The 21,602-nt window shown below is 38.7% G+C and overlaps 1 protein-coding gene across 1 annotated transcript in view; it reads right to left on the reverse strand.

Moving 5' to 3' along the window:
• Nucleotides 1-21,602, reverse strand: part of PTPRO (protein tyrosine phosphatase receptor type O) — a 213,447-nt gene that overhangs the window by 25,205 nt on the left and 166,640 nt on the right. Inside the window, exons 15-19 of the mRNA XM_080663098.1 lie at nucleotides 19,881-20,001; nucleotides 15,462-15,530; nucleotides 12,907-12,990; nucleotides 7,710-7,745; nucleotides 3,605-3,686 (exon numbers count right to left, since the gene is read on the reverse strand). Coding sequence (XP_080519224.1) covers nucleotides 3,605-3,686; nucleotides 7,710-7,745; nucleotides 12,907-12,990; nucleotides 15,462-15,530; nucleotides 19,881-20,001 — 392 coding nt within the window. The remainder of the gene's footprint in view (nucleotides 1-3,604; nucleotides 3,687-7,709; nucleotides 7,746-12,906; nucleotides 12,991-15,461; nucleotides 15,531-19,880; nucleotides 20,002-21,602) is intronic.

Genomic DNA, 21,602 nt, shown 5'->3' on the forward strand with positions numbered 1-21,602 from the left:
GTCAAATGAAAAAGGAAGTGAGTCAGACTAGTGGGTCACTGCTTGAGCAAATGTTAGTCCAAAACAAACAATCTGAGCTTGTGATTTAAATAAAGCAGATTTCTGGAGAGTAATTTATATTTTCTCACCATGGCAAAGGACACAGTATATCAGGACTTGACACCAAATAATTATATATATGACCAATAATACTCTAAGAACGACGATATATGAGAAAAACAACAACTTCATCCTATATAATAAAAGGCTAATATGCAAATAGACCGAACAGTAGAACAACCGGTGGGTATGACACCCACTGACCAGCAGGGGGCAGATGCTCAATGCAGGAGCTTCCCCCTGGTGGTCAGTGTGCTCCCACAGGGGGAGCACCGCTCAGCCAGAAGCCCTGAGCTGGGCTCATGGCTGGCGAGCACAGTGGCGGGGATGGGAGCCTCTCCTACCTCCACAGCAGGCAGACATCCCCCAGGGTGTCCCAGACTGAGAGAGGGTTCAGGCTGGGCTGAGGGACCACCCCCCACCGAGTGCACGAATCCCATACACTGGGCCTCTAGTAGTGTCAACTTGGCAAGGTTACAGCACCAAGTTGCTTGGTCAGACATCAAGTCCAGATGTTCTATGTAAGTATTTTTTAGTTGTGATTAACATTTCAATCAGTAGACTTTGAGAAAGCAGATTAGCCTCCAAAATGTGGGTAGATCTTATCCAGTAAATCGAAGGCCTTAAGAGGAAAGATGGAAGTCCCTGGAGGAGGAAGGAATTCTGCGGACTTGGGTGGCAAAATCACCTCTTCCGAGTCCCCAGCCTGCCCTGCAGATTTCACACTTGCTAGCTCTGGCAGTCATGTGAGCCAATTTCTTAAAATAAATCTCTCCATCTTGCTTTCTCTAAATCCTATTATATCATCTATCTACTTATCTATCTATCTATCTATCTATCTATCTATCTATCTATCTATTCAGTTTCTCTGCAGAATCCTGACCATCACACATGAGTATTAAAGCTTGGATGTATCCATACCCCACATTTAGTCTTATGTTCTCAGTGGATAATTCTTTGCTGTGTGGGACTGTCCCACTTATTGAAGAACATTTAGCATCCCTTCCCTCTCCCCACTAAATACCACTAGTAGGTTACTCCCAAGCCATATCACAACCCAAACACACACACACACACACACACACACACACACACACACACACACACACACAACCACCACCACCACAACAAAAACACTCCCACACATCCACAAACTCTGCCTAGGGAACTGCCTGGTACTGGTCCCATTGAGAATCACTGATTCAGTGAAGCCTACCATTTTATAGATGAAGAAACTCAGGTGATGAAAAATTTGATTTTTTCAATATTAATTAGTGGCAAAATGGTACGGAAAACCCAGGTTTTTGAATTCCCAGTTTAGTACATTCCTATATCCTTTATAAATTCTATGAGATAAGCCTAGATGTGTTTAACATCAAATGTATAAAGGCCCTCAACATCTTAAAAAGTGAGCATTTAGCACATAAAATTTACAATTCTACTTTTCACATTTTTGAAGCATCTGCAGCTGGGATCTAATCCCTCACTGTTTGGTTATCCCAGTGTCCTTGCTTTGAAAATAACGCTCTCCTTCTTTGATTTAGCTTTGTGCTTCCAGTAAGAGCTGTTCTATTCTGAGGTGATTCTGCCCTCCCTGGCTGCCGTTGGTTTGAGGGGACATCATGGCCTAGGCCAGCCAATCAGAATCATCCCCTATTATTTTTCAAAATATGAACAAGAGAGTTAAGAGTTCCCGTTGGAAACCATGGAAACTATACGATAAGACACAGAGGTTGTTGGTGGTCGTGTTTGCCATAGACACAGAGGTTGGCTTACAGCGAAAGAAGGTGAAGCCAAGACAGAGAGAGAAGCAGAAGTGAGAAATAAAAAGAGGTCTCCGCAGGGGCGTGGCCTCTGGTTCCAATCATACTTTTGACAGGGCTGCTTCCCTGCCCTCCTGGTTCAGCTACTCATTCTTTCCTTTGGTCACATGAGATAACTTAGCCTCCTGGGAATGAATTCGATTTTTCTTTGGTCTAAACTAGTTTGAATTGTGTTCCTGTGATGGACAACTAAAATAATATTTTCTTTTTACAAAAAATAAAAGACTAATTGAATATTTTTAATAATAATGCATTTCAGAAGCACAGTAATAGTTATACCAAAGTTTGATGGGAGGTACTCCTCATTCTCCCAGCAAAGGCAGGGATGTAGCTGTGTCACCAAGGTCATATAATCTTGTAGAAATTAAGAGGCAGTGGCTTCAATGAGGTTGAAAGTGTACCTACATTATAATCTTCATCATTATAACTATCTGCTATTTATATTTCTAAGTTTGGGCTTATGTTTTCTTATAAAACTCTCTTCCTTTCATTGATATACTTTCTGAAATGACAGCCTCACCATAGATCTCCAATTCAAACTGAATTTCTGTTCTTTGAAATACAGCATCTGGTGCAACATCTATAATTTCTTATGCACCTGCACTCAATGGCTAACTGTGGAATTTTCATGACACGCGTGGTAGTTAGGGGCTTTGTATCTGATAACATTTAAAGTTCTCATCCTTAACTTTACTGTTAGAATTTCCACACCAGGATTCCTCATTTCTTGCAGACCAAAGCTGTCCTTGGCTGATGGGTGGAAAGAAGAAATTAATATGAATAATGAGGAGGAAGGAGCTACATTCTACAACCTGCTATTTCACAGGAAAGAGCACCTTTGATGCTTTAAAAAAATCTACAGTATTTAGAAAAGTCACTTTGTTTTTTCATTTTCTCAGATTCCCCTGAATCATGGACCCCCCCCCCCGCCCCCCGTAGAAAGCTGAAGATGTGCCCGTCCAGACTGTGCTATGTGCTGTGAAACATGTGGGAAGAAAACGTGAGGATCAGTGATAGTCCACACACTGCTGAGATCCAGGCTTACTCATTCCCATGCACTCTGACACATGGTCTTGAACTCAAACAAATATGTGTGCCTCAGAAACAGGAGGTGCCGCCAACTCTTTTCTTCTACACAAACCATGTCTAATTCTCCCCAATTTCTCCAAGAAAAGGAAACAAAACTTCACAAGGAAATATTAAGTAGAATGCAAAGAGTCCCATAGGTAGAAGAGCCCCACTATAGACTCTTAAATGCCCATAAGACAAACAGATCCATTGCACCCACCATACTGTGGCCCAAGTGGCATGAGAAACACACTGAAAATCCCCTGAAAGTGAAAATCTGTTTCCAGTCTCAATCATCAGCGTGCTTTCTCCTGCAGTCTCGATCACCTTGATTTTCAATGGTAGCTTCTCCCATAACCACGTTTGTTCACCTCAGTGCCTCCTTTCCTTCATCTGTGCCACGCCCCCCCCCCACCCCATCCTGAACTAGTAACTAAGAGCTGACATCCTATCTGAACCTGCAGATCAGACATTCCTGAGCCCATCCTGTTTATCTGTTTATGATGTAACCTCATTCCAAGTGCTGCCCAGTGAGCAGGGACAGGACACCAACCCAAACCTGCCAGTCCCCTTGCCCCATCTACCAGAAGGCAGGGTCTGCTTTATTCACTCACCTCGAATTGAAGAGAAAATTTATAGTCAGAGTCTTTGGCCATATCCCTGATGTAGGCATCAAAGTCGTCCAGTTGAACCGGGCTTTGTCAAACACAAAGAAAAGTATGTTTTAAAAACCCTATTGATAGGTATTGTTTAACACTGTACTTCTCAAACATGAACACTTTTCTTGGAGAAAATAGTTTTGCTTCTCAAAGGTTAGCACTCTGTTTTTTTTTTTTTTTTTTTTTTTTTTTTTTATTAAAGTTACCAGTCCCTACTATATTGTAATTAAAAAGAGAGCCATCTATATGAAGCATCCTTGAGATAGGAGATATCTTTAGATTTTCAATTTACTCCAGCAGTAAAATAGTATATACCTGCACACTCACACACATACTCATATGTGTGGTTTCTAGAAAATTCTGGTTTATGGGGGGAAAATGGCTTAGACCCTGCACACTTGTAGGAGTTATGGTTTTACTTTACTTTCTGTGTGATCTTGGAGAGTTTACCTAACTCTTCTGAGATTCAGCATTCTCAGCTATAGAATACTATTATCATACCACCTCACAAGGTTGCACCCCGTATATTAAAGAACCTTGCCAGTTTTAACAAGCTTTACAAGTGTAAGGAATTGGGCTGCTGACCACGCTGTCTCCCCAGGAGAGAGGCAGGATTGTGGGTGGAGCAATAGATCCAGAGAGCTGCCAGGGCCTCAGTTTGAGAGCCATGCTTAGAGGTTTGCATATCTATCAAACGATATGCAGGTTCAGAGGTACCATCTAAGAAGACATCCGAGCACATGTTTCTACATCTGTAGCAAAAGTTCTCACCTCTTCTCTTGTTTGTTTTTGTTTTTTTTAAAAATAAGGATTATGGCTTATTTCCTGTAGTTTTCCTTTTTTTCTTTTTAAATATATTTTTATTGTTGATAGTATTACAGATATCTTCCATTCCCCCCCTTTACCCCCCTCCTCTCAGCCCCTACCCAGCACCCCATGGCTTCACTACCCTATTGCCCATGTCCATGGACTATGCATATCTATATCTATCTATATCTATCTATCTATCTATCTATCTATCTATCTATCTATCTATCTCTGTATCTATATCTATATCTATATCTATATCTATATCTATATCTATATATATAAAATAGAGAAATATGCTAATTAACTGGGACGCCTTAAGGGGTTGACCAGACAGGAGGAGGTTTCCCACACAGCGTCAGGGGTGGGGCGGCAGGGGCCTCCGTGTGCGTGCGCTGGGGGACGGCCTGATCAGCAGCAGCCCCGGCTGCTGTGGGGCCCAGGGAGGGAGGCAGGGCCAGACCAGTGACTTGAGGGTGGGCGGTGCTGCGGGATTCTGGGCTCCTAGTAAGTATATAAGTTCTTTGGTTTATCCCTTCTCGTCTCCCCCAACAGCATATCGAGGTATGTCAGGCTGTTCCATGCCTCCCTGCTTTGGGTCTTATTCTGTTGGTCAATTCATGTTGTTCATTAGATTCTACAAATAAGTGAGATCATGTGATATTTGTCTTTCTCAGATTGGCTTATCTCACTTAGCATAATATTTTCCAGGTCCATCCATGCCGTCTCCAATAGTTTTCAATAGCTGCTTACTGCGCCTGTACTCTACCTAGACTGACCTGCTCCCTAAGCTTCTGCAGCATTCTGTCCTCTGCCACCTACCCCAAGCCTTCTACTCTGTCAGGGTCCACATAGTTGACCTTTCTTTTAGTTTTATTGCAAGTTACTCAGCTTATGTCATCTACGTGTGGCCTTATATCTTCATAGCAAATACACAGTACTTAATAGCCATTTGTTTAAAGTTGTTCATTAGCTAATCTGATAATTAACTTATTTTACTAGATTTTAAAGGCCATTATACCTCCCAGATAATACATTTAAACTTTAATGGTTTTTCTTAATAACAGTAACATTAATGAGTTATATACACCTAAAATGTTTACGTATGTTATGTTGCTTGATTGATGGTAAGATAGACATGGCCAACATTACCATGCTCCAGATGAGAGAGTCAAGGCTAAGAGAATCAAGGGAGTAGTCCAAGACCACGTGACTACTGAGCCATGCAACCCTGGCTGGAACCCAGAGAGAATGATTCCTGGTTAAAAGCTTTTGTACTTCAAACTGGCCATCCTTCCTCCAAAATGGCTAAACATGGGAGCATCAATAGGGACAGCCAGTCAGAGAAAATATTTAGGGGTTAGAAAAAGCAAAAGCAGGAAAAAGAGGGAAAAGAGAGACAGAGAAAGAACCAAGAGATAGAAGTATGAACATCAGGGAGAGGATGATGAAGAGAAGGATGAGAAAAAGGGAGCTGGGAGGGAGCAGAGATGAGCAGGTCAAAGATTTAGAGGGAAAGAGGGAAGGAGAAGGTGAAGGAAAGGAGTGATGGGATGAAGATGAGTGGAGATGGGAAAGGAGAGCCAAGGGGACATGGTGGTTGGGGGCATTTGGGGTGAAAGAGAAAAGGTAAAGAGAAAGTAAATAGAAAGTTGGGGAGGGGGGTAGAAAGCCCCCCAATACCTGGCTTTTGGAGAAGGGGATAGGATTGGAGGGAAAATGAGAAGAGGGAATGAGGAAGCTGGTTTGATGCAATGTTCTGACTTGTGGGCAGTTTCCACCACTCCTAACGTCTACCGAAACTTCTGTCCACATCCTGCTTCTCCTTCTCCCCTCTGCCTGGGCCTTGGGAGGAGCAAACCCTGATGGAGTCTCCCTTTTTGGTTCTGAGACCCTGTCTTTTAACTGCTCTAGTCTATGCCTCTCTATCTCATTTAACAACCCAAATGGATAATTTGGGCAACAAAGTCTTTCTGTTTCTGTCAAATCATTCCTTCCAGGTGACAGTAGCTCTCCTCTCTTTAGGCCAGTTTTGTGTCTCCTGTATCACTTGGTATATGCCAATGGATGCATACTGATTTGAAATAGATTTAGGAAAAAAATTATTCTGTTATTTACATGTGCTAAAATACTATGTACCTCAAGGCTATATAGAAATATTTTTGCATCAACTTTTCTTTTGTATTATGTGCTCTGTGACTTTTTCCTCATTGGCATAGATGTCATAGATCTGGCTGGAACCCCTAATTGCCTCAGATTAATTCACCAATATTCTATCCTGGGCAAGTATCAAGGATGAGCTCTATTTATAGATGTTCCACTCTTTTATATGCACAGTTTAACTGAAGGCCTGGAGGTGATCATCTAATTAGGCTTTTGAAATCAACTGATGGCTAATTTTCACCCATCAGAATCTTAATTCTTACAATTTAACAGTTCAGTAGATAAGGAAAACCACAGGCTAGCAAGAGCAATTGTCTTTTTCTATTTATTACAAAGATTTCCTGAGGCAGCACTTCTCAAAGCATTTATTATAACATCAAATCTAGTAAAAGCCTCTCTGCAATAAGCACAGAACTTCAAAGTACAAAATTACAAAGGTTTTTGTACAATTTTGATGTGGCTAAAAATTAATTTTTTTATCAATTTAGAAAAACATTTCCTTCAGCAAGACTTTGATAATTCTTAACAACCTATTCTTTCTCAGATTTCATTTGGTGATAATATGTTTTTTATTTCTGATATGGTTTCTGTGATACATCCACCTTCTTAGTAGTCATGCCATCCATATGTGTAAATACACAATATCTTAGCCATTTTAATACATATTTGCCTCTTTCTTTTTTTTTTTTTAATCATTGTAAGAAGTTTATTTGAGCCAAAATGAGGATATATGCCTGGAAGTAAGATCCCAAATGCTCCTTGCCTCTTTCTTAAGCACCCCTTCTATTTGAAAACAAGCAATCTTTTTAATTTGTAACATTAACATCATTATGAAGAACATTTTTAAAGAAAATATTTAAAAATGAAATAATAAGAAACACTTACTGTATTACACAAAAATTGCTGAGACTAGACCTTAAGTGTACTCACCACAAAAAGAAAATGATTATTATGTTACAGATGGAGATGCTAGCTAATGCTAGAGTAGTAATCATATTGCAATATATAAATCTGTCAAGTCAATGCAGTATACACCTTAAACATGCACAATGTTAAATATCAATTATATCTCAATAATGAAAACACTTACTTAGTCAGTTTTCTCTTCTTTAAACCATTTTTACTCCTGAGAATTAAAAAAAAAGAGACAAATTTATCTGGGCAAAAGAATTGATTAACATAATGATTAAACTGGAATAATTTTAAATAATTACATCAAACACCTCGATTTTATTTAATTTTCACTAAACATATTTCAGATTTGTTTAATTACTTTCCCTTAAATGAGAACATATGATAATAATTTCAGATTCATTAAAAAAAACTCTATTAGATTGCAGAAACATACCTATACTTTATATTTAATATTTGCCAGAAACAGAAATCTGGAAATATATAATTTCTTGCTACTGGTGATTAAGTTGCTAAAATCATTTTGCAAATATATAAAAATACCAACCACCTGAATTCTCCCAGTTCTATAGGTAAGAAGCAAAGAACCAGGGAATAACAGTGAGAAATAATGGTGGGAGGGAAGATATGTTGGTCTCTTAATTAAAACTAAAATAGCTTTTCTGGACATTTTTGTTGGGCATGTGAATTTGTGCTACCAGTGTTGGCTTGTGTCTTATATAATTCTACTATGGCATTGTTTATATTCAATTATAAACTAATTGAACCAATTACTCGCTTGTCCTTAATTCATTACTAGTTTGTAAGCTCAACTCAAGGTATACTTCAGTTAATTACAAGGGGGTGCTTAGGGGAATAGTTTTCAACCAATAAGTAAGATAATTGATCTAGTAGCTAATGCTAAGATAGTCTGCTGAAGCACTTCATTATTATATTTTAATTTCTTATATAAGTAGTACCAGGTATGATTGTGAACAAATACTTTTTATAAGTATTTTCAAGGATCTTTGAAAATTGATGGAAGCATCCAAACTTTCAGAAAATAAACAATCTATAGTAATAACTGGGTGTGATTTGAGTACCCTCGTGTGCCAAAATATTTATTTACATGAGAATTATGCATGCTTGGATACCTACATTTCCAGAAAGCCGTTAGCAGAATAAAACACTACTTTCTCAGCTTGCACAGCGCTTTACTCACAGGGCATTTCTCACATTGTCTGACTGTCCATCCATCAGACTGACAGTCTGGCAGCTAGACCATCCCTTCCCCCAGAGCTGAGCACAATTATTGGAACACATAGTGGGTGTTAAATAAATGCTTATTTAATTCAGTTAAAACAAACAACTTTGCTATGTCACCCTGACCCTTTTACTTAATGATTCAATTAAGAATTTGATACTTGGACTCCTATAGTCCCATTGGAGAAATGGGACTTTCGGATGGAGAGAAAGTAAGGCAGGACAGAAAATGTAGGGGCATGTCTGTAAGGCAAGTGGTATTTCTGGTTTCAAGTAGTTTTTATTCTTCCCCAATTCTGAGTGAAGACAATCCATTCAAGAGTTCCTGTCCTTATCCTCTCGTTGTCTTCTATACTTGGGATTTACGTAAAAGGAACAAACATTCCAGTTTTACTTTGCCTCTCCGTTATCCTCCCAAAACCTCACTGTAATATTGGGCAGAGCTGTACCATACAAGCATTTGGGAACCTAAAGAAATGCCTCTTGAATAATCTCCTACTCAGCGCTTGCAATGGTAATTCAGCTAGCTTTAGGATTCCCACATTTACTTCATGTAGCAGAATGTTAGCATAGATAACTGATGGTTCTGGCAAAGTCAGGAGGCTGCCAACATATTTTGTGATTGGGAGTGAAATTTTTTAAAAAGAAAGAAACCTTTCCTAACCAAACAGACTTTAAGGGAACCGGGGAAGAAACAAGTGTGTGTGGGAGGGTGACACTGAATGAATTCAGTGCTGAAATATTAAGCTGCTACTATTCACAGCTGTTCAGAAATCTGACTCATGGAGGAGAGGCACTGGTGTTTCTTTCAATCTCATTCATTGATTGAATGAACTTTAAACCCATGTGAAATCCTACCACTTGCTTTAAGATGACTCACTGTCATACTCTGATCATCATAATTGTAGGTCTTCATGATTGTGTACGACTCTCATTCTTATACCTAGATTTTGCTGAATTTCTACAGATATCCTAAGGCTGTGGGACATGACAAAAGTACTGAATTATGAGACTCCACAGCAATAGTGATATAATTATCTAACATTTGTAATTGCTGTGTTCATTCTAAGACTAACCTCACGGGAAATTCATTTTTAAACATGTAAGTTAAGGCTTTGCTAACAATTTTAACTTCAGCACATTATGGAAAAAGCTAGTGTGTGTGCATGTTACAATGAACATGTTGGGTAATGCTTAGGGTATCATCTCATTGCAAAAGATTTTATGACTAACTGACGATAACCACCAGAAATATGGTATATGTCCATATAGGATGATACACTTCTTTTAATTTTTTCCTATCATTTATGTTAGGTAAGGTTCAATGCCCCAGTGATTCCAAGAAGCTAAGCTGCATTCTTTGTAAGTCCTTCATGGTATGACAGTCTTAGAAAGTCAGCCAGATTGGAATTCATTGCAAAGAAGAATATAAAGCAATGACAGAACATGGGATTCATGATGATTAAAAACAAAATCCCTCCCCAAAGTCTCGATATCTCCAATTTCATAAGCACTACTTACTTTTTCATGAGCTAAATGTAAATCACCCCCAAATCTTAAGAAAAGGTCTTTAGAATTACATCATCCTCTGAACAGAGCATGCAATAACCATGAGCAAAGCTGAGCATTTTAAAGTAAATGTTACTTCATGCTTACAATGTCAACAACTGTGGAGGACTTAGACCAGACAGATGCACAGTAGGAAACAGTATGAGGATGAATGTGGAAGAAAGAAAAGAGAGAGTAATAACACTGAATCCAGATAGACCAGTGGTCGGCAAACTCATTAGTCAACAGAGCGGCAAACCGCGGCTCGCGAGCCACAGTTTGCCGACCACTGAGATAGGCGATCTAAGATCATGAAAGTCAGAAATTGTGGCAGAATACAATCCTTAACTGAGCACTGGGGTTCGGCCCCGAATCTGCGACCATCCTGGGAAAAGATTCCAGCAACACTATGAGAAAGAGAATTGATTTCCACATGAACCACTACAGACATCAGGGGGATTTTGGAAAACCAATAGGAACATATCTCCTGGTGAAGTGGGTCGTTTAGAGAAGAAGCTGGGCAGCGTGTTAGGAGGGGGGTGAGTTATTAGATGAAAAGTAGCAAACAGCAGGGAATCCGGGCAGCTTTCTGAGTACTGAGCTAAGCTAGGAGAAGGGACCATGAATTTTACTTTGATATTTGGCATGGCACAAGTCTCAGGCTGAAAACATAGGTTATGATCAGTATATTTTTATTGATTGATCTGTGTGTGTGCAGTTTACTGAAAGTGACAGAAAGCATGGGGCTCTATGTTTTGCCTTCTGTTCTTGCCTGGAGATAACCATTTCCTGTTTCAGGATTGTTTTTCTACAAACTACTGAAGGGCTTTTACCCCCAACTCCGTCTCATGTTATTTGATAAGCACTGTAAGTAGTGGACCTTGAAGGGTTGCTGAAATTTGATCTTGTGTTCATCAGAGGGACCTATTGAAAAACACATGCAAGCCCTGGCTGGGAGCTCAGTTGGTTAGAGCATCGTCCAGATACACCAAGGTTGGGAGTTCAATCACTGGTCAGGGCACACACAAGAATCAACCATTGAATGCATCAGTAAGTACAAATCAATGTCTCTTTCTCTTTAAAATCAATAAAAAGTTACATATATATAACTTTTATATATATATATGTGTGTGTATATATATATATATATATATATATATATATATGCAAATAAGCATAGGCCTACCTGATATAAACTTAAAATGAATGGTGGAAAAGGTAAAGATAAAAATTATGAACAACAAAATGACAACAAATACATACCTACCAACAAGTGAATCTAAAAATCAAGTGAATAAAAAATCTGAAGAACAGAAAGGACTGATGAATATAATAGAATCAGGGACATAGAAAGGGAGTGGACTGACAATTCTCAGGGGGAAGGGGGTGTGAGGGGTGCAGGAAGAGATTGGACAAAAATCTTACACCTATGGATGAAGACAGTGGCGGGGGGTAAGGGTATGGGATGGGGTGGGGAATCAGGTGGAGGGGAGCTATGGGGGGAGAAAAAAAGAGGAACACCTGTAATAATCTGAACAATAAAGATTTATTTTAAAAAATGAATGGTGGAAAATGAGAAAATCAAATAATTAAGCAAGGGACACATTCGTATAAAGCCGCATTCTAGTGCACTACTGTGACTTTCTGCGGCTTTTTATCTTAACTTATACTCCATTTCTAAAAAAGTAATAGTTTTCATGGAGGTATGGCATGACACTCAGGTACCAGTCATTCAAGAACAGTAGCTCATCAAGTGCTTAGTTAATCTTCTTCAACCTCTATTTCCATATCTCTAAAATGGGGTGACAATACCCTCTATAGAGTAATGACAATTAAATAAGACAGTTAGACCTAGCTGGTTTGGCTCAGTGGATAGAGTGTTGGCCTGCGGATTGAAGGGTCCTGGGTTCGATTCTAGCCAAGGCCAATGCCTGGGTTGTGGGCTTGATCCCCAGTGGGCGGGGGTAGGGGGAGCATGCAGAAGGCAGCCAATCAACAATTCTCTCTCCCTCTCCCTTCCTCTTAGAAATCAATAAAAGAAATATTAAAATAATAAATAAATAAATAAATAAATAAATAAATAAATAAATAAATAAATAAATAAATAAGACAGTTATACAAAGAGGCTTGAACATGGTCATTTGCTCCATATTCATTAGGTTAGCATTCTTATACAAAAAATCAACATGGAGGCCCCAAATTCCGGGGGCGGTGCTCTGGGTTTCTCTACCTCAATGCATTTCTTCCTTCTTGGGAATATGGAACTCTGCAATGGCTGGAGATGGGAAGGAACATGGAAAGCATCATTTATAAAGATGAGAGGCCATTGGATTGACTCAGGAAGAAACAAATGACTGGAAATATGTGGAAGGAAAGCATGCCAGAACATCACAAGAAGAAAATTTAATTGGGAAACATTATTGTTAGCATCTTGGTACCACTCACTGCTTTAATTCATTTCACTGATGAATAATTTTAGATGCTGCCAACACATAAAAGAATTTTTCTGTTTTGTTTACTTCCTGAAAGCTAACTTTTAAAGACTGTGTTAGGTAAATAGTAAAAATAAAATAAAAATCACTTACCAAGGATTAATATAAAATGCCAAAAGATAATCAGTCCAAAGACATGAAGGTAGCAGGGTTAGGAAAGCAAATATACTCCTACGCCTGTGAGCATTAATAGATAACAGATGTAAAGATGAAGAAGTGGCAAGAGTTAGTAAGATAAATTGTGAACAGACATCAGTACATTATTCACTGGAATCAAGTAAAATGAGCACCTTAATTATAGTGAAATATTATTCCGTTCTGTGAAATTTAAACCTGAGGGCTGAAGTGCTATAATATTGTCAAAATCAGTTTCATTCACACACAGCCTCTTATTGTAATCAGATTTTTTCCAATGTATATTGTGTTAATTAGTCTGCTATTAGGTGATTACATTTCGCATTCAGTGAAATGAAGCGCTTAAATGCCTCATTAGTTATCTCGAGTCTTACTCTTGGATGTTACCCTTGCAGTGCATAAGTAAGTCTATTTTAAGGAACCTGTAAAACATCATTTGGTAGCTGTGAGAGGGAATATAAATGGTGAGTTTACATGTACTGGTCCTGGCGAAGACTCGAAGCTTTCAGGACACTTTCATGCATTTCTGTGACTTTCTACGTTAACTTTATTTTAACTTATACACCGTTTCTAAAAAGTAACACGGAGGTAGGGCATGACACTCAGGTGCCATTCATTCAGGAACAGTAGCCTAGTCTGTGAGCTTAACCAATACTCAGCTGAGTGGGAGCAAACCTACTGAGTTTCACTTTAATTCTCATTCAGACCGGTGGTTTAAAATGCATGGTTTGAAACCAATTTCAGATATTCCAACCAGTTGTCACATAGAACATTCATTAATGCAGACTTAAAAATATCGTATGTTTGCATTGATAGTTATTCTGAGAATTAGGGGGAAATGCTGTTGCCTTGTCACTTTAGTTTTTACAAATCTGCACTGAGATAGCTATTCTCAGCCCGAAAATGCTGGGCCTGGAAAACCTGTCTTTGCCAAGAGTTGATGAGAATTTTCTGGGTTTTATAAAAAAGTCCTGAAGTGAAGTCTCTTTTGCCTCAATTCTCCAGTAACGGGTCTCCCATATTTTATAAGCTGTGACTGGTTGTGCAGTCAATACACAGCTCTCCTGGGGCATGTGTACAAATAAATCATTTCCTCCCTGAGCTGCTCACCACTGCTCTGTGACTGGGCCATTTTTAAGGATGGGCCAGGCGGCAAACAAATATCAGGGAATTAGTCTCTTCATCTTGCAAAACGTGGTAATATGTTTGCACAAAGCTAGAAATGTCTCCTAACTTTTCACCATCAAGGGTTTATGAATTTCTCTCTCTTCACCGGTGAATCAGTCACATTTCAATAGCAAAATTCCATTCGGACTAAAGTTTAAAAATAGCGCAAAAGCATCCTATTCCAACTAGACTTTCAACCAGAGTGGGCCTCAAGTAGATAGGTGCCCACTCAGGGAGGTAGAATTTATATTTTAAATAGAATCCTCCCTGCCTCATTGATTCTGTAGAGTAAAATGTCCAGTATCACATATCAATTTCTTTAAGATTAATCATTTTGGGGGATTAGTAAAAACAGAACAAAGATTACTTACCAAGAATTAATATGAAATATCTGTGTTTAAATGTGCTTTGCACAGTTGCTTGCACAAAAGCCAAACTAGATCATGTAAGCAGTGCTGGCTTCAGTAAATGGTTACTTACTTAGCTGTGTCATTTGGTATTGACTGCCATGTATGCTTAATTCTCGTGTATCCTTGTTAAGTATAATGTCAACCAGTTTAATCCCCTGAAAGTGCTTTCTTCATTCTCAAAATACCTCCTCCCTCCAGGTCCTAAATACTGAATAAAGAAAAATGATGCCATGTTTTCTCATGGAACCTTCTTGGCTTTGGTATGTATTTACCTGTAAGTAGGAGTCGAGGGCCCTGGGCTGTATACTTCTGTTTGATGTTTGAACAGAGGTGGTGGCTCATGTCCCCAGGCATTGAACGGTGAGCTTAGGTAGAGATGCTGTCTGTGCCACGTGCTTCAATGGGGTTTCTTGTCATGCCGCCAGCCCCCACTTGTTCAGTGTAGGCCCTTCTTGGGCACAGTTATGAGCTACTGGACTAACTGATCCAGGTGTCCTCAAACTATGGCCCGTGGGCCACACGCGGCCCACAGAGGACATTTATCCGGCCCGCCGGGTGCCGCTGCCTGTCCTGCTTAGCAGCCGACTCATCCCGGGCCCACAGTGCGCATAGGAATTTGTTCATAGTTTTTTTTTTTTAAACTATAGTCCGGCCCTCCAATGGTCTGGGGGACAGTGAACTGGACCCCTGAGTCCTTTGTTTAATATAGTGAATACAGAGCAGACTATGACACTTTTGTTACTTCATAATTGTATTAAACTAATATATGCCAATATACTCTGTGCAGATCTGACCTTTGAAAGTGCACTGTCAGAGAAATTATGAAAAAGGATAATCAGACAAAAACCATTTATCCCCCAAAGATAGTAAAACACAGCTTGGAGCATAAACAGCGTAGCTACGCTGTCTAGAGGCTTGTTCTGAAAGAATACGCACCAGTTGTATGGAAGCTTTCCATCCCTCTCCAAGGATGCAAAATTGACAAAAGTTCCCGCTCCACACTCCCTGTATGTAAGGAATCACAAAGTCAAGGTGACTGCTTGACGGAGCACTCTTTTACCGCGACGTATGAGTCTTTACTGGCTCATCATCATAACGTTACATTTTTAAAAAGCTAATGAGTTCTATGGGCTTCTCTTTGCATAAAATGCAAAATAGAAAGATAAAGCAAAACAAACAATTTTTCACAAGGTCGCACATCCCCACAGCAAGTCGAGGCCAAAAGGTTTCAGTTCACAATCCTTTCCAAAGGGCACTCAGGATCCTAAATAAATCTTTGAACTATTTGGGATTTAATATTTTTCACAAAGTAAGTTACAGCAACTGTTCTAGATAAAATGAAGGCTTTGTTTTTTTTTGTTTGTTTTTTGGTTTGTTTTTGTTTTTAGAAAATATTCTTCATGGGGTTTTGTTTTTTATAGCCTATTGATTTCCTCTCTATAATGATGGTGGATCAAGATGTATTGTTTTCTTCCACCAAAAATTTCCCCTCATGATGTGATCCTCATTGTATTCATCACTTGAGATGAGAGTAAAAGAATGATACATATTAAAACAGATAGGCCTGTGCAGAACCTCTTATCCAGAATGTTGCTTATTAATCTGCCAGCAGAAAATATTGTTAACCTTTTTTCTAGAATTGGAGTAAAAGGGTAAACATATTCTCATGTCTTCTCCATCTTTTGCTTAATATCATGCATAAATAACATAGCTCACTGGGGCTCATGCATCTCATTTTCCCTCTCCATGAAATTGATGGACTTATTCAGAATTGAAGTAGAGATTTTGACATTACTGGCACAATATGCTAATTCAGCTATCTTCCTGTTCTTATCAGATGTTCTAAGAATAGTTTTCTTCTTTTGAAAAATACATGACTATATTATATCATATTGTATTTTGAATTACACATCAATTGACTTTCCTTTGTCCATTTCCTATAATATATAGGAATTTATTTACATTTAACTTAGAAGAAATTTTTTTACTCTTCAATTCAAGGGTTTTTAAACTGGGGTCCAAGAATGGAATTTAGGGCTCTATGAAGATATATTTAGCAGTTCCTTCAATTATTAAAGTAAGTAACAAGTCACAATAATATCATCAGTACTTGTGAGATTTGCTAACAACAGAAATTGCAGATATTTTTCCATAATGGATTTTCTGCAGGTATTGAAATATTGTCCATATCACTATGGGAAAATATGAGAATTACTGTACATTTACCAAATATTATTACCTAATGCATTAATAAAGAAGCATACAACACATTTGTTCTTTTACATACTTTGATGACCATATTTTAACATAATTAGTTTCTTTTTCAATCCTATGTATTTTATTTTATGCACTTAAAAAAGAAAGCATTTTTCTTGGAAGAGAGCCACAGCATCATCAAACTGCCAGCAGATCATGGCACAGAAAATGTTAAGAACCTCTGTCCTAAAACCAGCTGGCTGAAGCAGAAACACTTGTCCTAAATATTTTGCCGTAAGCAGCATTGAGGATGCTCCTGCAATAACACCCTCACTAATACCTCTACCCCCATTACCACATTCCTGCCCCCTCCTCTATTGCTATTATGAGCTAGCTTTTGTTGCACACTCCCTATGAGTTGAGTATTATGCTCTGCTATTACTGCATTATTGCTCCTCACTATCCACTAAGGTAGGGGTTATTGTCCCCTTCTTTATTTAAAAATTTTTATTTATTTCAGAGACGAAGGGGAAGGGAGAGAGAGATAGAAACATCAATGACGAGAGAGAATCATTGATTGGAGGCCTCCTGCACACTCCCTACTGGGGATCAAGCCTGTGACCTCCTGATTCATAGGTCAATGCTCAACCACTGAGCCACACCAGCCAGGCAGATATCCCCTTCTTGATATGCCCTGGCCTCCAGGCTACCTCACTCTTAGTTTTCCTTTCAGTCCACTGGATGTCTCGTGTCAGTCTCTTTTGCTGCTACCCATTTTTTCTCCATAAAAATCTTAATACTAGCTTATTCTGATGTTTAATCCAGAGATTTCTCTTCTAATTTTCACTTCCTGGATTTCATCCCATCTACGGCTTTAACACCATTTATATACTAACAACTCCCAAATTTATATCTTCAATACAGACTTCTCTCTTGAACACCAGACTTTTACGCTGCCTACTCCATACCTGCACTTGCAGTCATCTCCAACGTAACGTTTCCCAAACTGAAGTCCTGATGTTCCCCCCTCCAAAACCCTTTCATGTGGAATCCCATCTCAGTTTATGACAATTCCATCTTTTTGGTTGGTAGGGCCAAAAACCTTGGAGTTATTCTTGACTCCATTCATATCCATCCAACATGCAATTTATTAGAGAATTCTATTGCTTCTCTTTTCAAAATATATCTGGAATCTGATCATTTTTCCCTACCCACCTTTGCTACTCCTATGGGTTGAACTACTACTGTCTTGCTATTGCCTGGATTATGGTCAATGCTGCCTCAGTTCTCAGGCCTGCTTTTGTCCTAGCCTTATTACAGCCTGTTTTACATAAAAGTCAAAATGAAAATGTTAAAATGTAAGTCAGGTATTTTTAATCTCCGCTTAAACTCGAATGGCTGCCCATTTACTCAGAGTAAAAGCCAAAGTCCTTACAACTGCTTATGAAACCCTATATGATCTGACATCACTCCTGCTGCTCCTCCATGCATTTCCTCTGCTTTAGCCACTCTTGACTTCCAGCTAGTCTTTGAACCTGCTAGTCATGCTCCTGCCTCCTATCTTGGGTGCACTATTCCCCCAGATACCACATGATTAACTCTCTCATGTTCAAGTCTTTTCTCACATGTCACCCTTTCAGTGAGCTCTACGCCCCTCTTAGAGCTCCTGTCCTCATATTCCCCAGACAGGTACTACCAATCTCTCTTACTCTGCTTTGTTATTTTTCTATTACTGTCTGCTAACATACAACCTAATCTTTTAACTTTTACCTTTATTACTTATTGTCTATCTTTTTCACTAGAAGACAAGCTGCCTGGTTTGTATACTGTTATATTCCAAGCACCTAGAGGAGTCGGACACAAAACAGGTGTCCAAAGATACTTGTTAAATAAATGAATAAAGTTTCCTTGGGCTCCACAGGGACAAATAGGTTGTAAATCAAGATTTGACCCTAAGGAGTATGATTTCAGAGCTCCATGTTCTAGCCACAGTGCTGTGCCACTACCCTCACTATCCTTCTAAGATTTGTTCTAATGCCAACATTAAGAAGCTTGATTTTTATATTCTTGACTAATCACTTTTCTTTACTTTCATGTTATTCCATTTTTATATCCTTCCTGATACAAGTCAGTTCATACCTTTAAATGTATTTATTTATCTGCATCTCTCCAGCTAGGCTCTAAGTTCCTTGTGAACAGCTTGGATATTTGGATGTCTGATTTTTCTTTGACTATGCCATACATTTCTTTAAGAATAGGTGAATGATAGAACTCTGAGAAAGAAGGATGTTGATTGATGACAAGTCAGCCAACTAACATTGGGCAAATATAAATTTGAATCAAATTTCCCAAACCCGGTAGTAATTAACAAGGTAACTGTTTTGTGTGTGTGTGTGTGTGTGTGTGTGTGTGTGTGTGTGTGTGTGTGTGTGTGTTTAAGAGGATTTGTCATTGTTTTGATAATATAGGGACCACAGAAGTTCTTGACAATGTGCTCTGATAAGAAATGCATCAGTAGTCAAAGGAATAGGGAATCATCAAAATCATAAATCAAAAGGCTCTTCTAACAGCAAGAAAAATGAAACTGCCTGCAACTCTAAATAATATTAACAAAAATGATGGGGGACTTTTAACAGACCTAATTACAAACTCTACAATAATTTATCATAAGACAGCTTCAACAGAACTAATGAGGAAAGGGATTGTTTTCTTTCTTGTGGTCTCCACATATATTAGCTTTTATCAATCATTCTGAGTAGGTATAGATTTTTCTTTTACTACAAAACAACTTTGAAATTATCCAAATGTAAAGTATGGCCACTTAAAATGACAAGATCCATAGATAAGAGGTCTGACTTTGTATAAACCAACAATCTTTTGCTTTACCATTCCAATGGTAATGTTTTCTAAAATAATATTAAAAGTCTTCTTAGAAAACATGACAATAGTATGATGAAGACTGGGGAGGGGGAAGGAGTGGGGTAGAGGGAGTCAGTGGGGGGAAAAAGAAGGACATCGGTAATACTTTCAATAATAACGATAAATTTAAAGAAGAAAACATGGAATAGAAGTAGACAACTTACTGCTATAAAGCATACATGTATGATAAATAAAATATTATAAAGGCTGTGGGTAAAAGATTAACCAAACTTAACTTACCTAGCCATCTGCAGATGCTTTCTCCTGAGAATGATCAGTGTGACCAGCAGCAATCCAATTAGCAGGGTGCTAAGAATGGCCAGCACTGAGATGACTACCACATTGGGATTCATCACTGTAACTAAACAGATACACCATACATTCTAGTTACAGCTTCCATTACATGGAAACTAACTGAACCCACTCATGGTTTTCCATCTGATTTTGAGAGCAATGGACTTATGACAACAACAACAGCAACAATGATGTTTCTACAAGCTGACAATAACCTCTTCTGGGTCAACTACAAGTTAGTGGATTGATTGAAAGTATTTCAGGCCTACATTCTGGATGTTCTTATAAAGGGAAATGATACACTGCAATTCCTGTGATATAGTTTAAATGCATTGGAAGTCATTAACATGTATTTTCATTCTTTAACTTTTCCAGAAGCTTGCAGGCTCTTATTTTACGCCCATGATTTTAAAGTCAGAAAGCACCACTGTCTATTTCACTCACAACTAATAATGTATATGAAAAAGGCATTAGCGAGCTGCCATCTGCTACAGCACTTAACACATCGCTAGAAGCAGGCATTCTGATGATCTGTAACCATATGTTGAGAGGTTTTCCATCTGTACAACTCAAGAGATTAAACCTTTTCATAAGCTGTAGGGCCCTTGAGAACAGAGGTTGTGTCCCTTTCATATACTTTATATGATGATCGGTCTACAATGGCACTGCACATTGCCTCGCTCATCACACTTCATGGAAGAGTAAGGTGTTAAAGGTGGGAATTTATGTTAAATGTTTTATAAAACTATTAACAGGGAGCCAGTGAAGCCAAGAATGATACCATCCTCTGCACTGATCATAAAATCACGGAACTGGCATATACAATTCCTAAGTCTCCGGGTGTTGCCACGTCCCATTTGGGACAATGTGGCTCCAGTTCATGGGCAGAGTACTTGAGCAGAAAGAACAGTAGACTCATGGTCAGAAGAGCTGGTTCAAGTTCAATTGACTACTAATTGCCATTTGGGGAGGCTGTTTTATCTGTCTCTCTGGGCCTCATTATCCTCACCAGCAAGTAAGTTTAATAATAACAATTGCTTCTGGCTTGTTGTAGAGATGACAAGGAGTAATGAACAGTCAATTACATTTAGAAGAGTGTAAAAGGATGTATTGATATGATATACTTATTAGGTCCATTTTTGTCCTCTCTTCTGAAAAAACAAAAATTTAAAAATCCAAAACAAACAAACAAATCAAAAAAGCCTACACTACTCATCATTGGATATAGTGGCTAAATATATGACATGTTACGGAAATGAAAATGGATCCAGTAAAGGGTAATGTGATAGTAAGAGTAGTTTTATTACAGGCAGTTTCATGGGAGATCTCAGACTGTAGAATCAGACTAACAAAGAGGGGAATAAAACGTATAGCTCAGAAAAAGAACAAGGAAACAGCATTATTCTAGACCTTTCATTATTTTTAAACTTCCCGACTCATAGTTTCTGCTTGATTGGAAACTTTTCTGCTCTGACCCAGAAACTGAGTCTTGCCATTATTTGACAACTAATGGCAAAAGCTGAACTAGATGAACCGGAGTTGGTTAGGCACCGTGGTCGGCAAACTGCGGCTCGTGAGCCACATGCGGCTCTTTGGCCCCTTGAGTGTGGCTCTTCCACAAAATACCACGGCCTGGGCGAGTCTATTTTGAAGAAGTGGCGTTAGAAG

The sequence above is a fragment of the Plecotus auritus genome (assembly GCF_963455305.1).
Source record: "Plecotus auritus genome assembly, chromosome: 3".
NCBI classification, from domain to species: Eukaryota; Metazoa; Chordata; class Mammalia; order Chiroptera; family Vespertilionidae; genus Plecotus; species Plecotus auritus.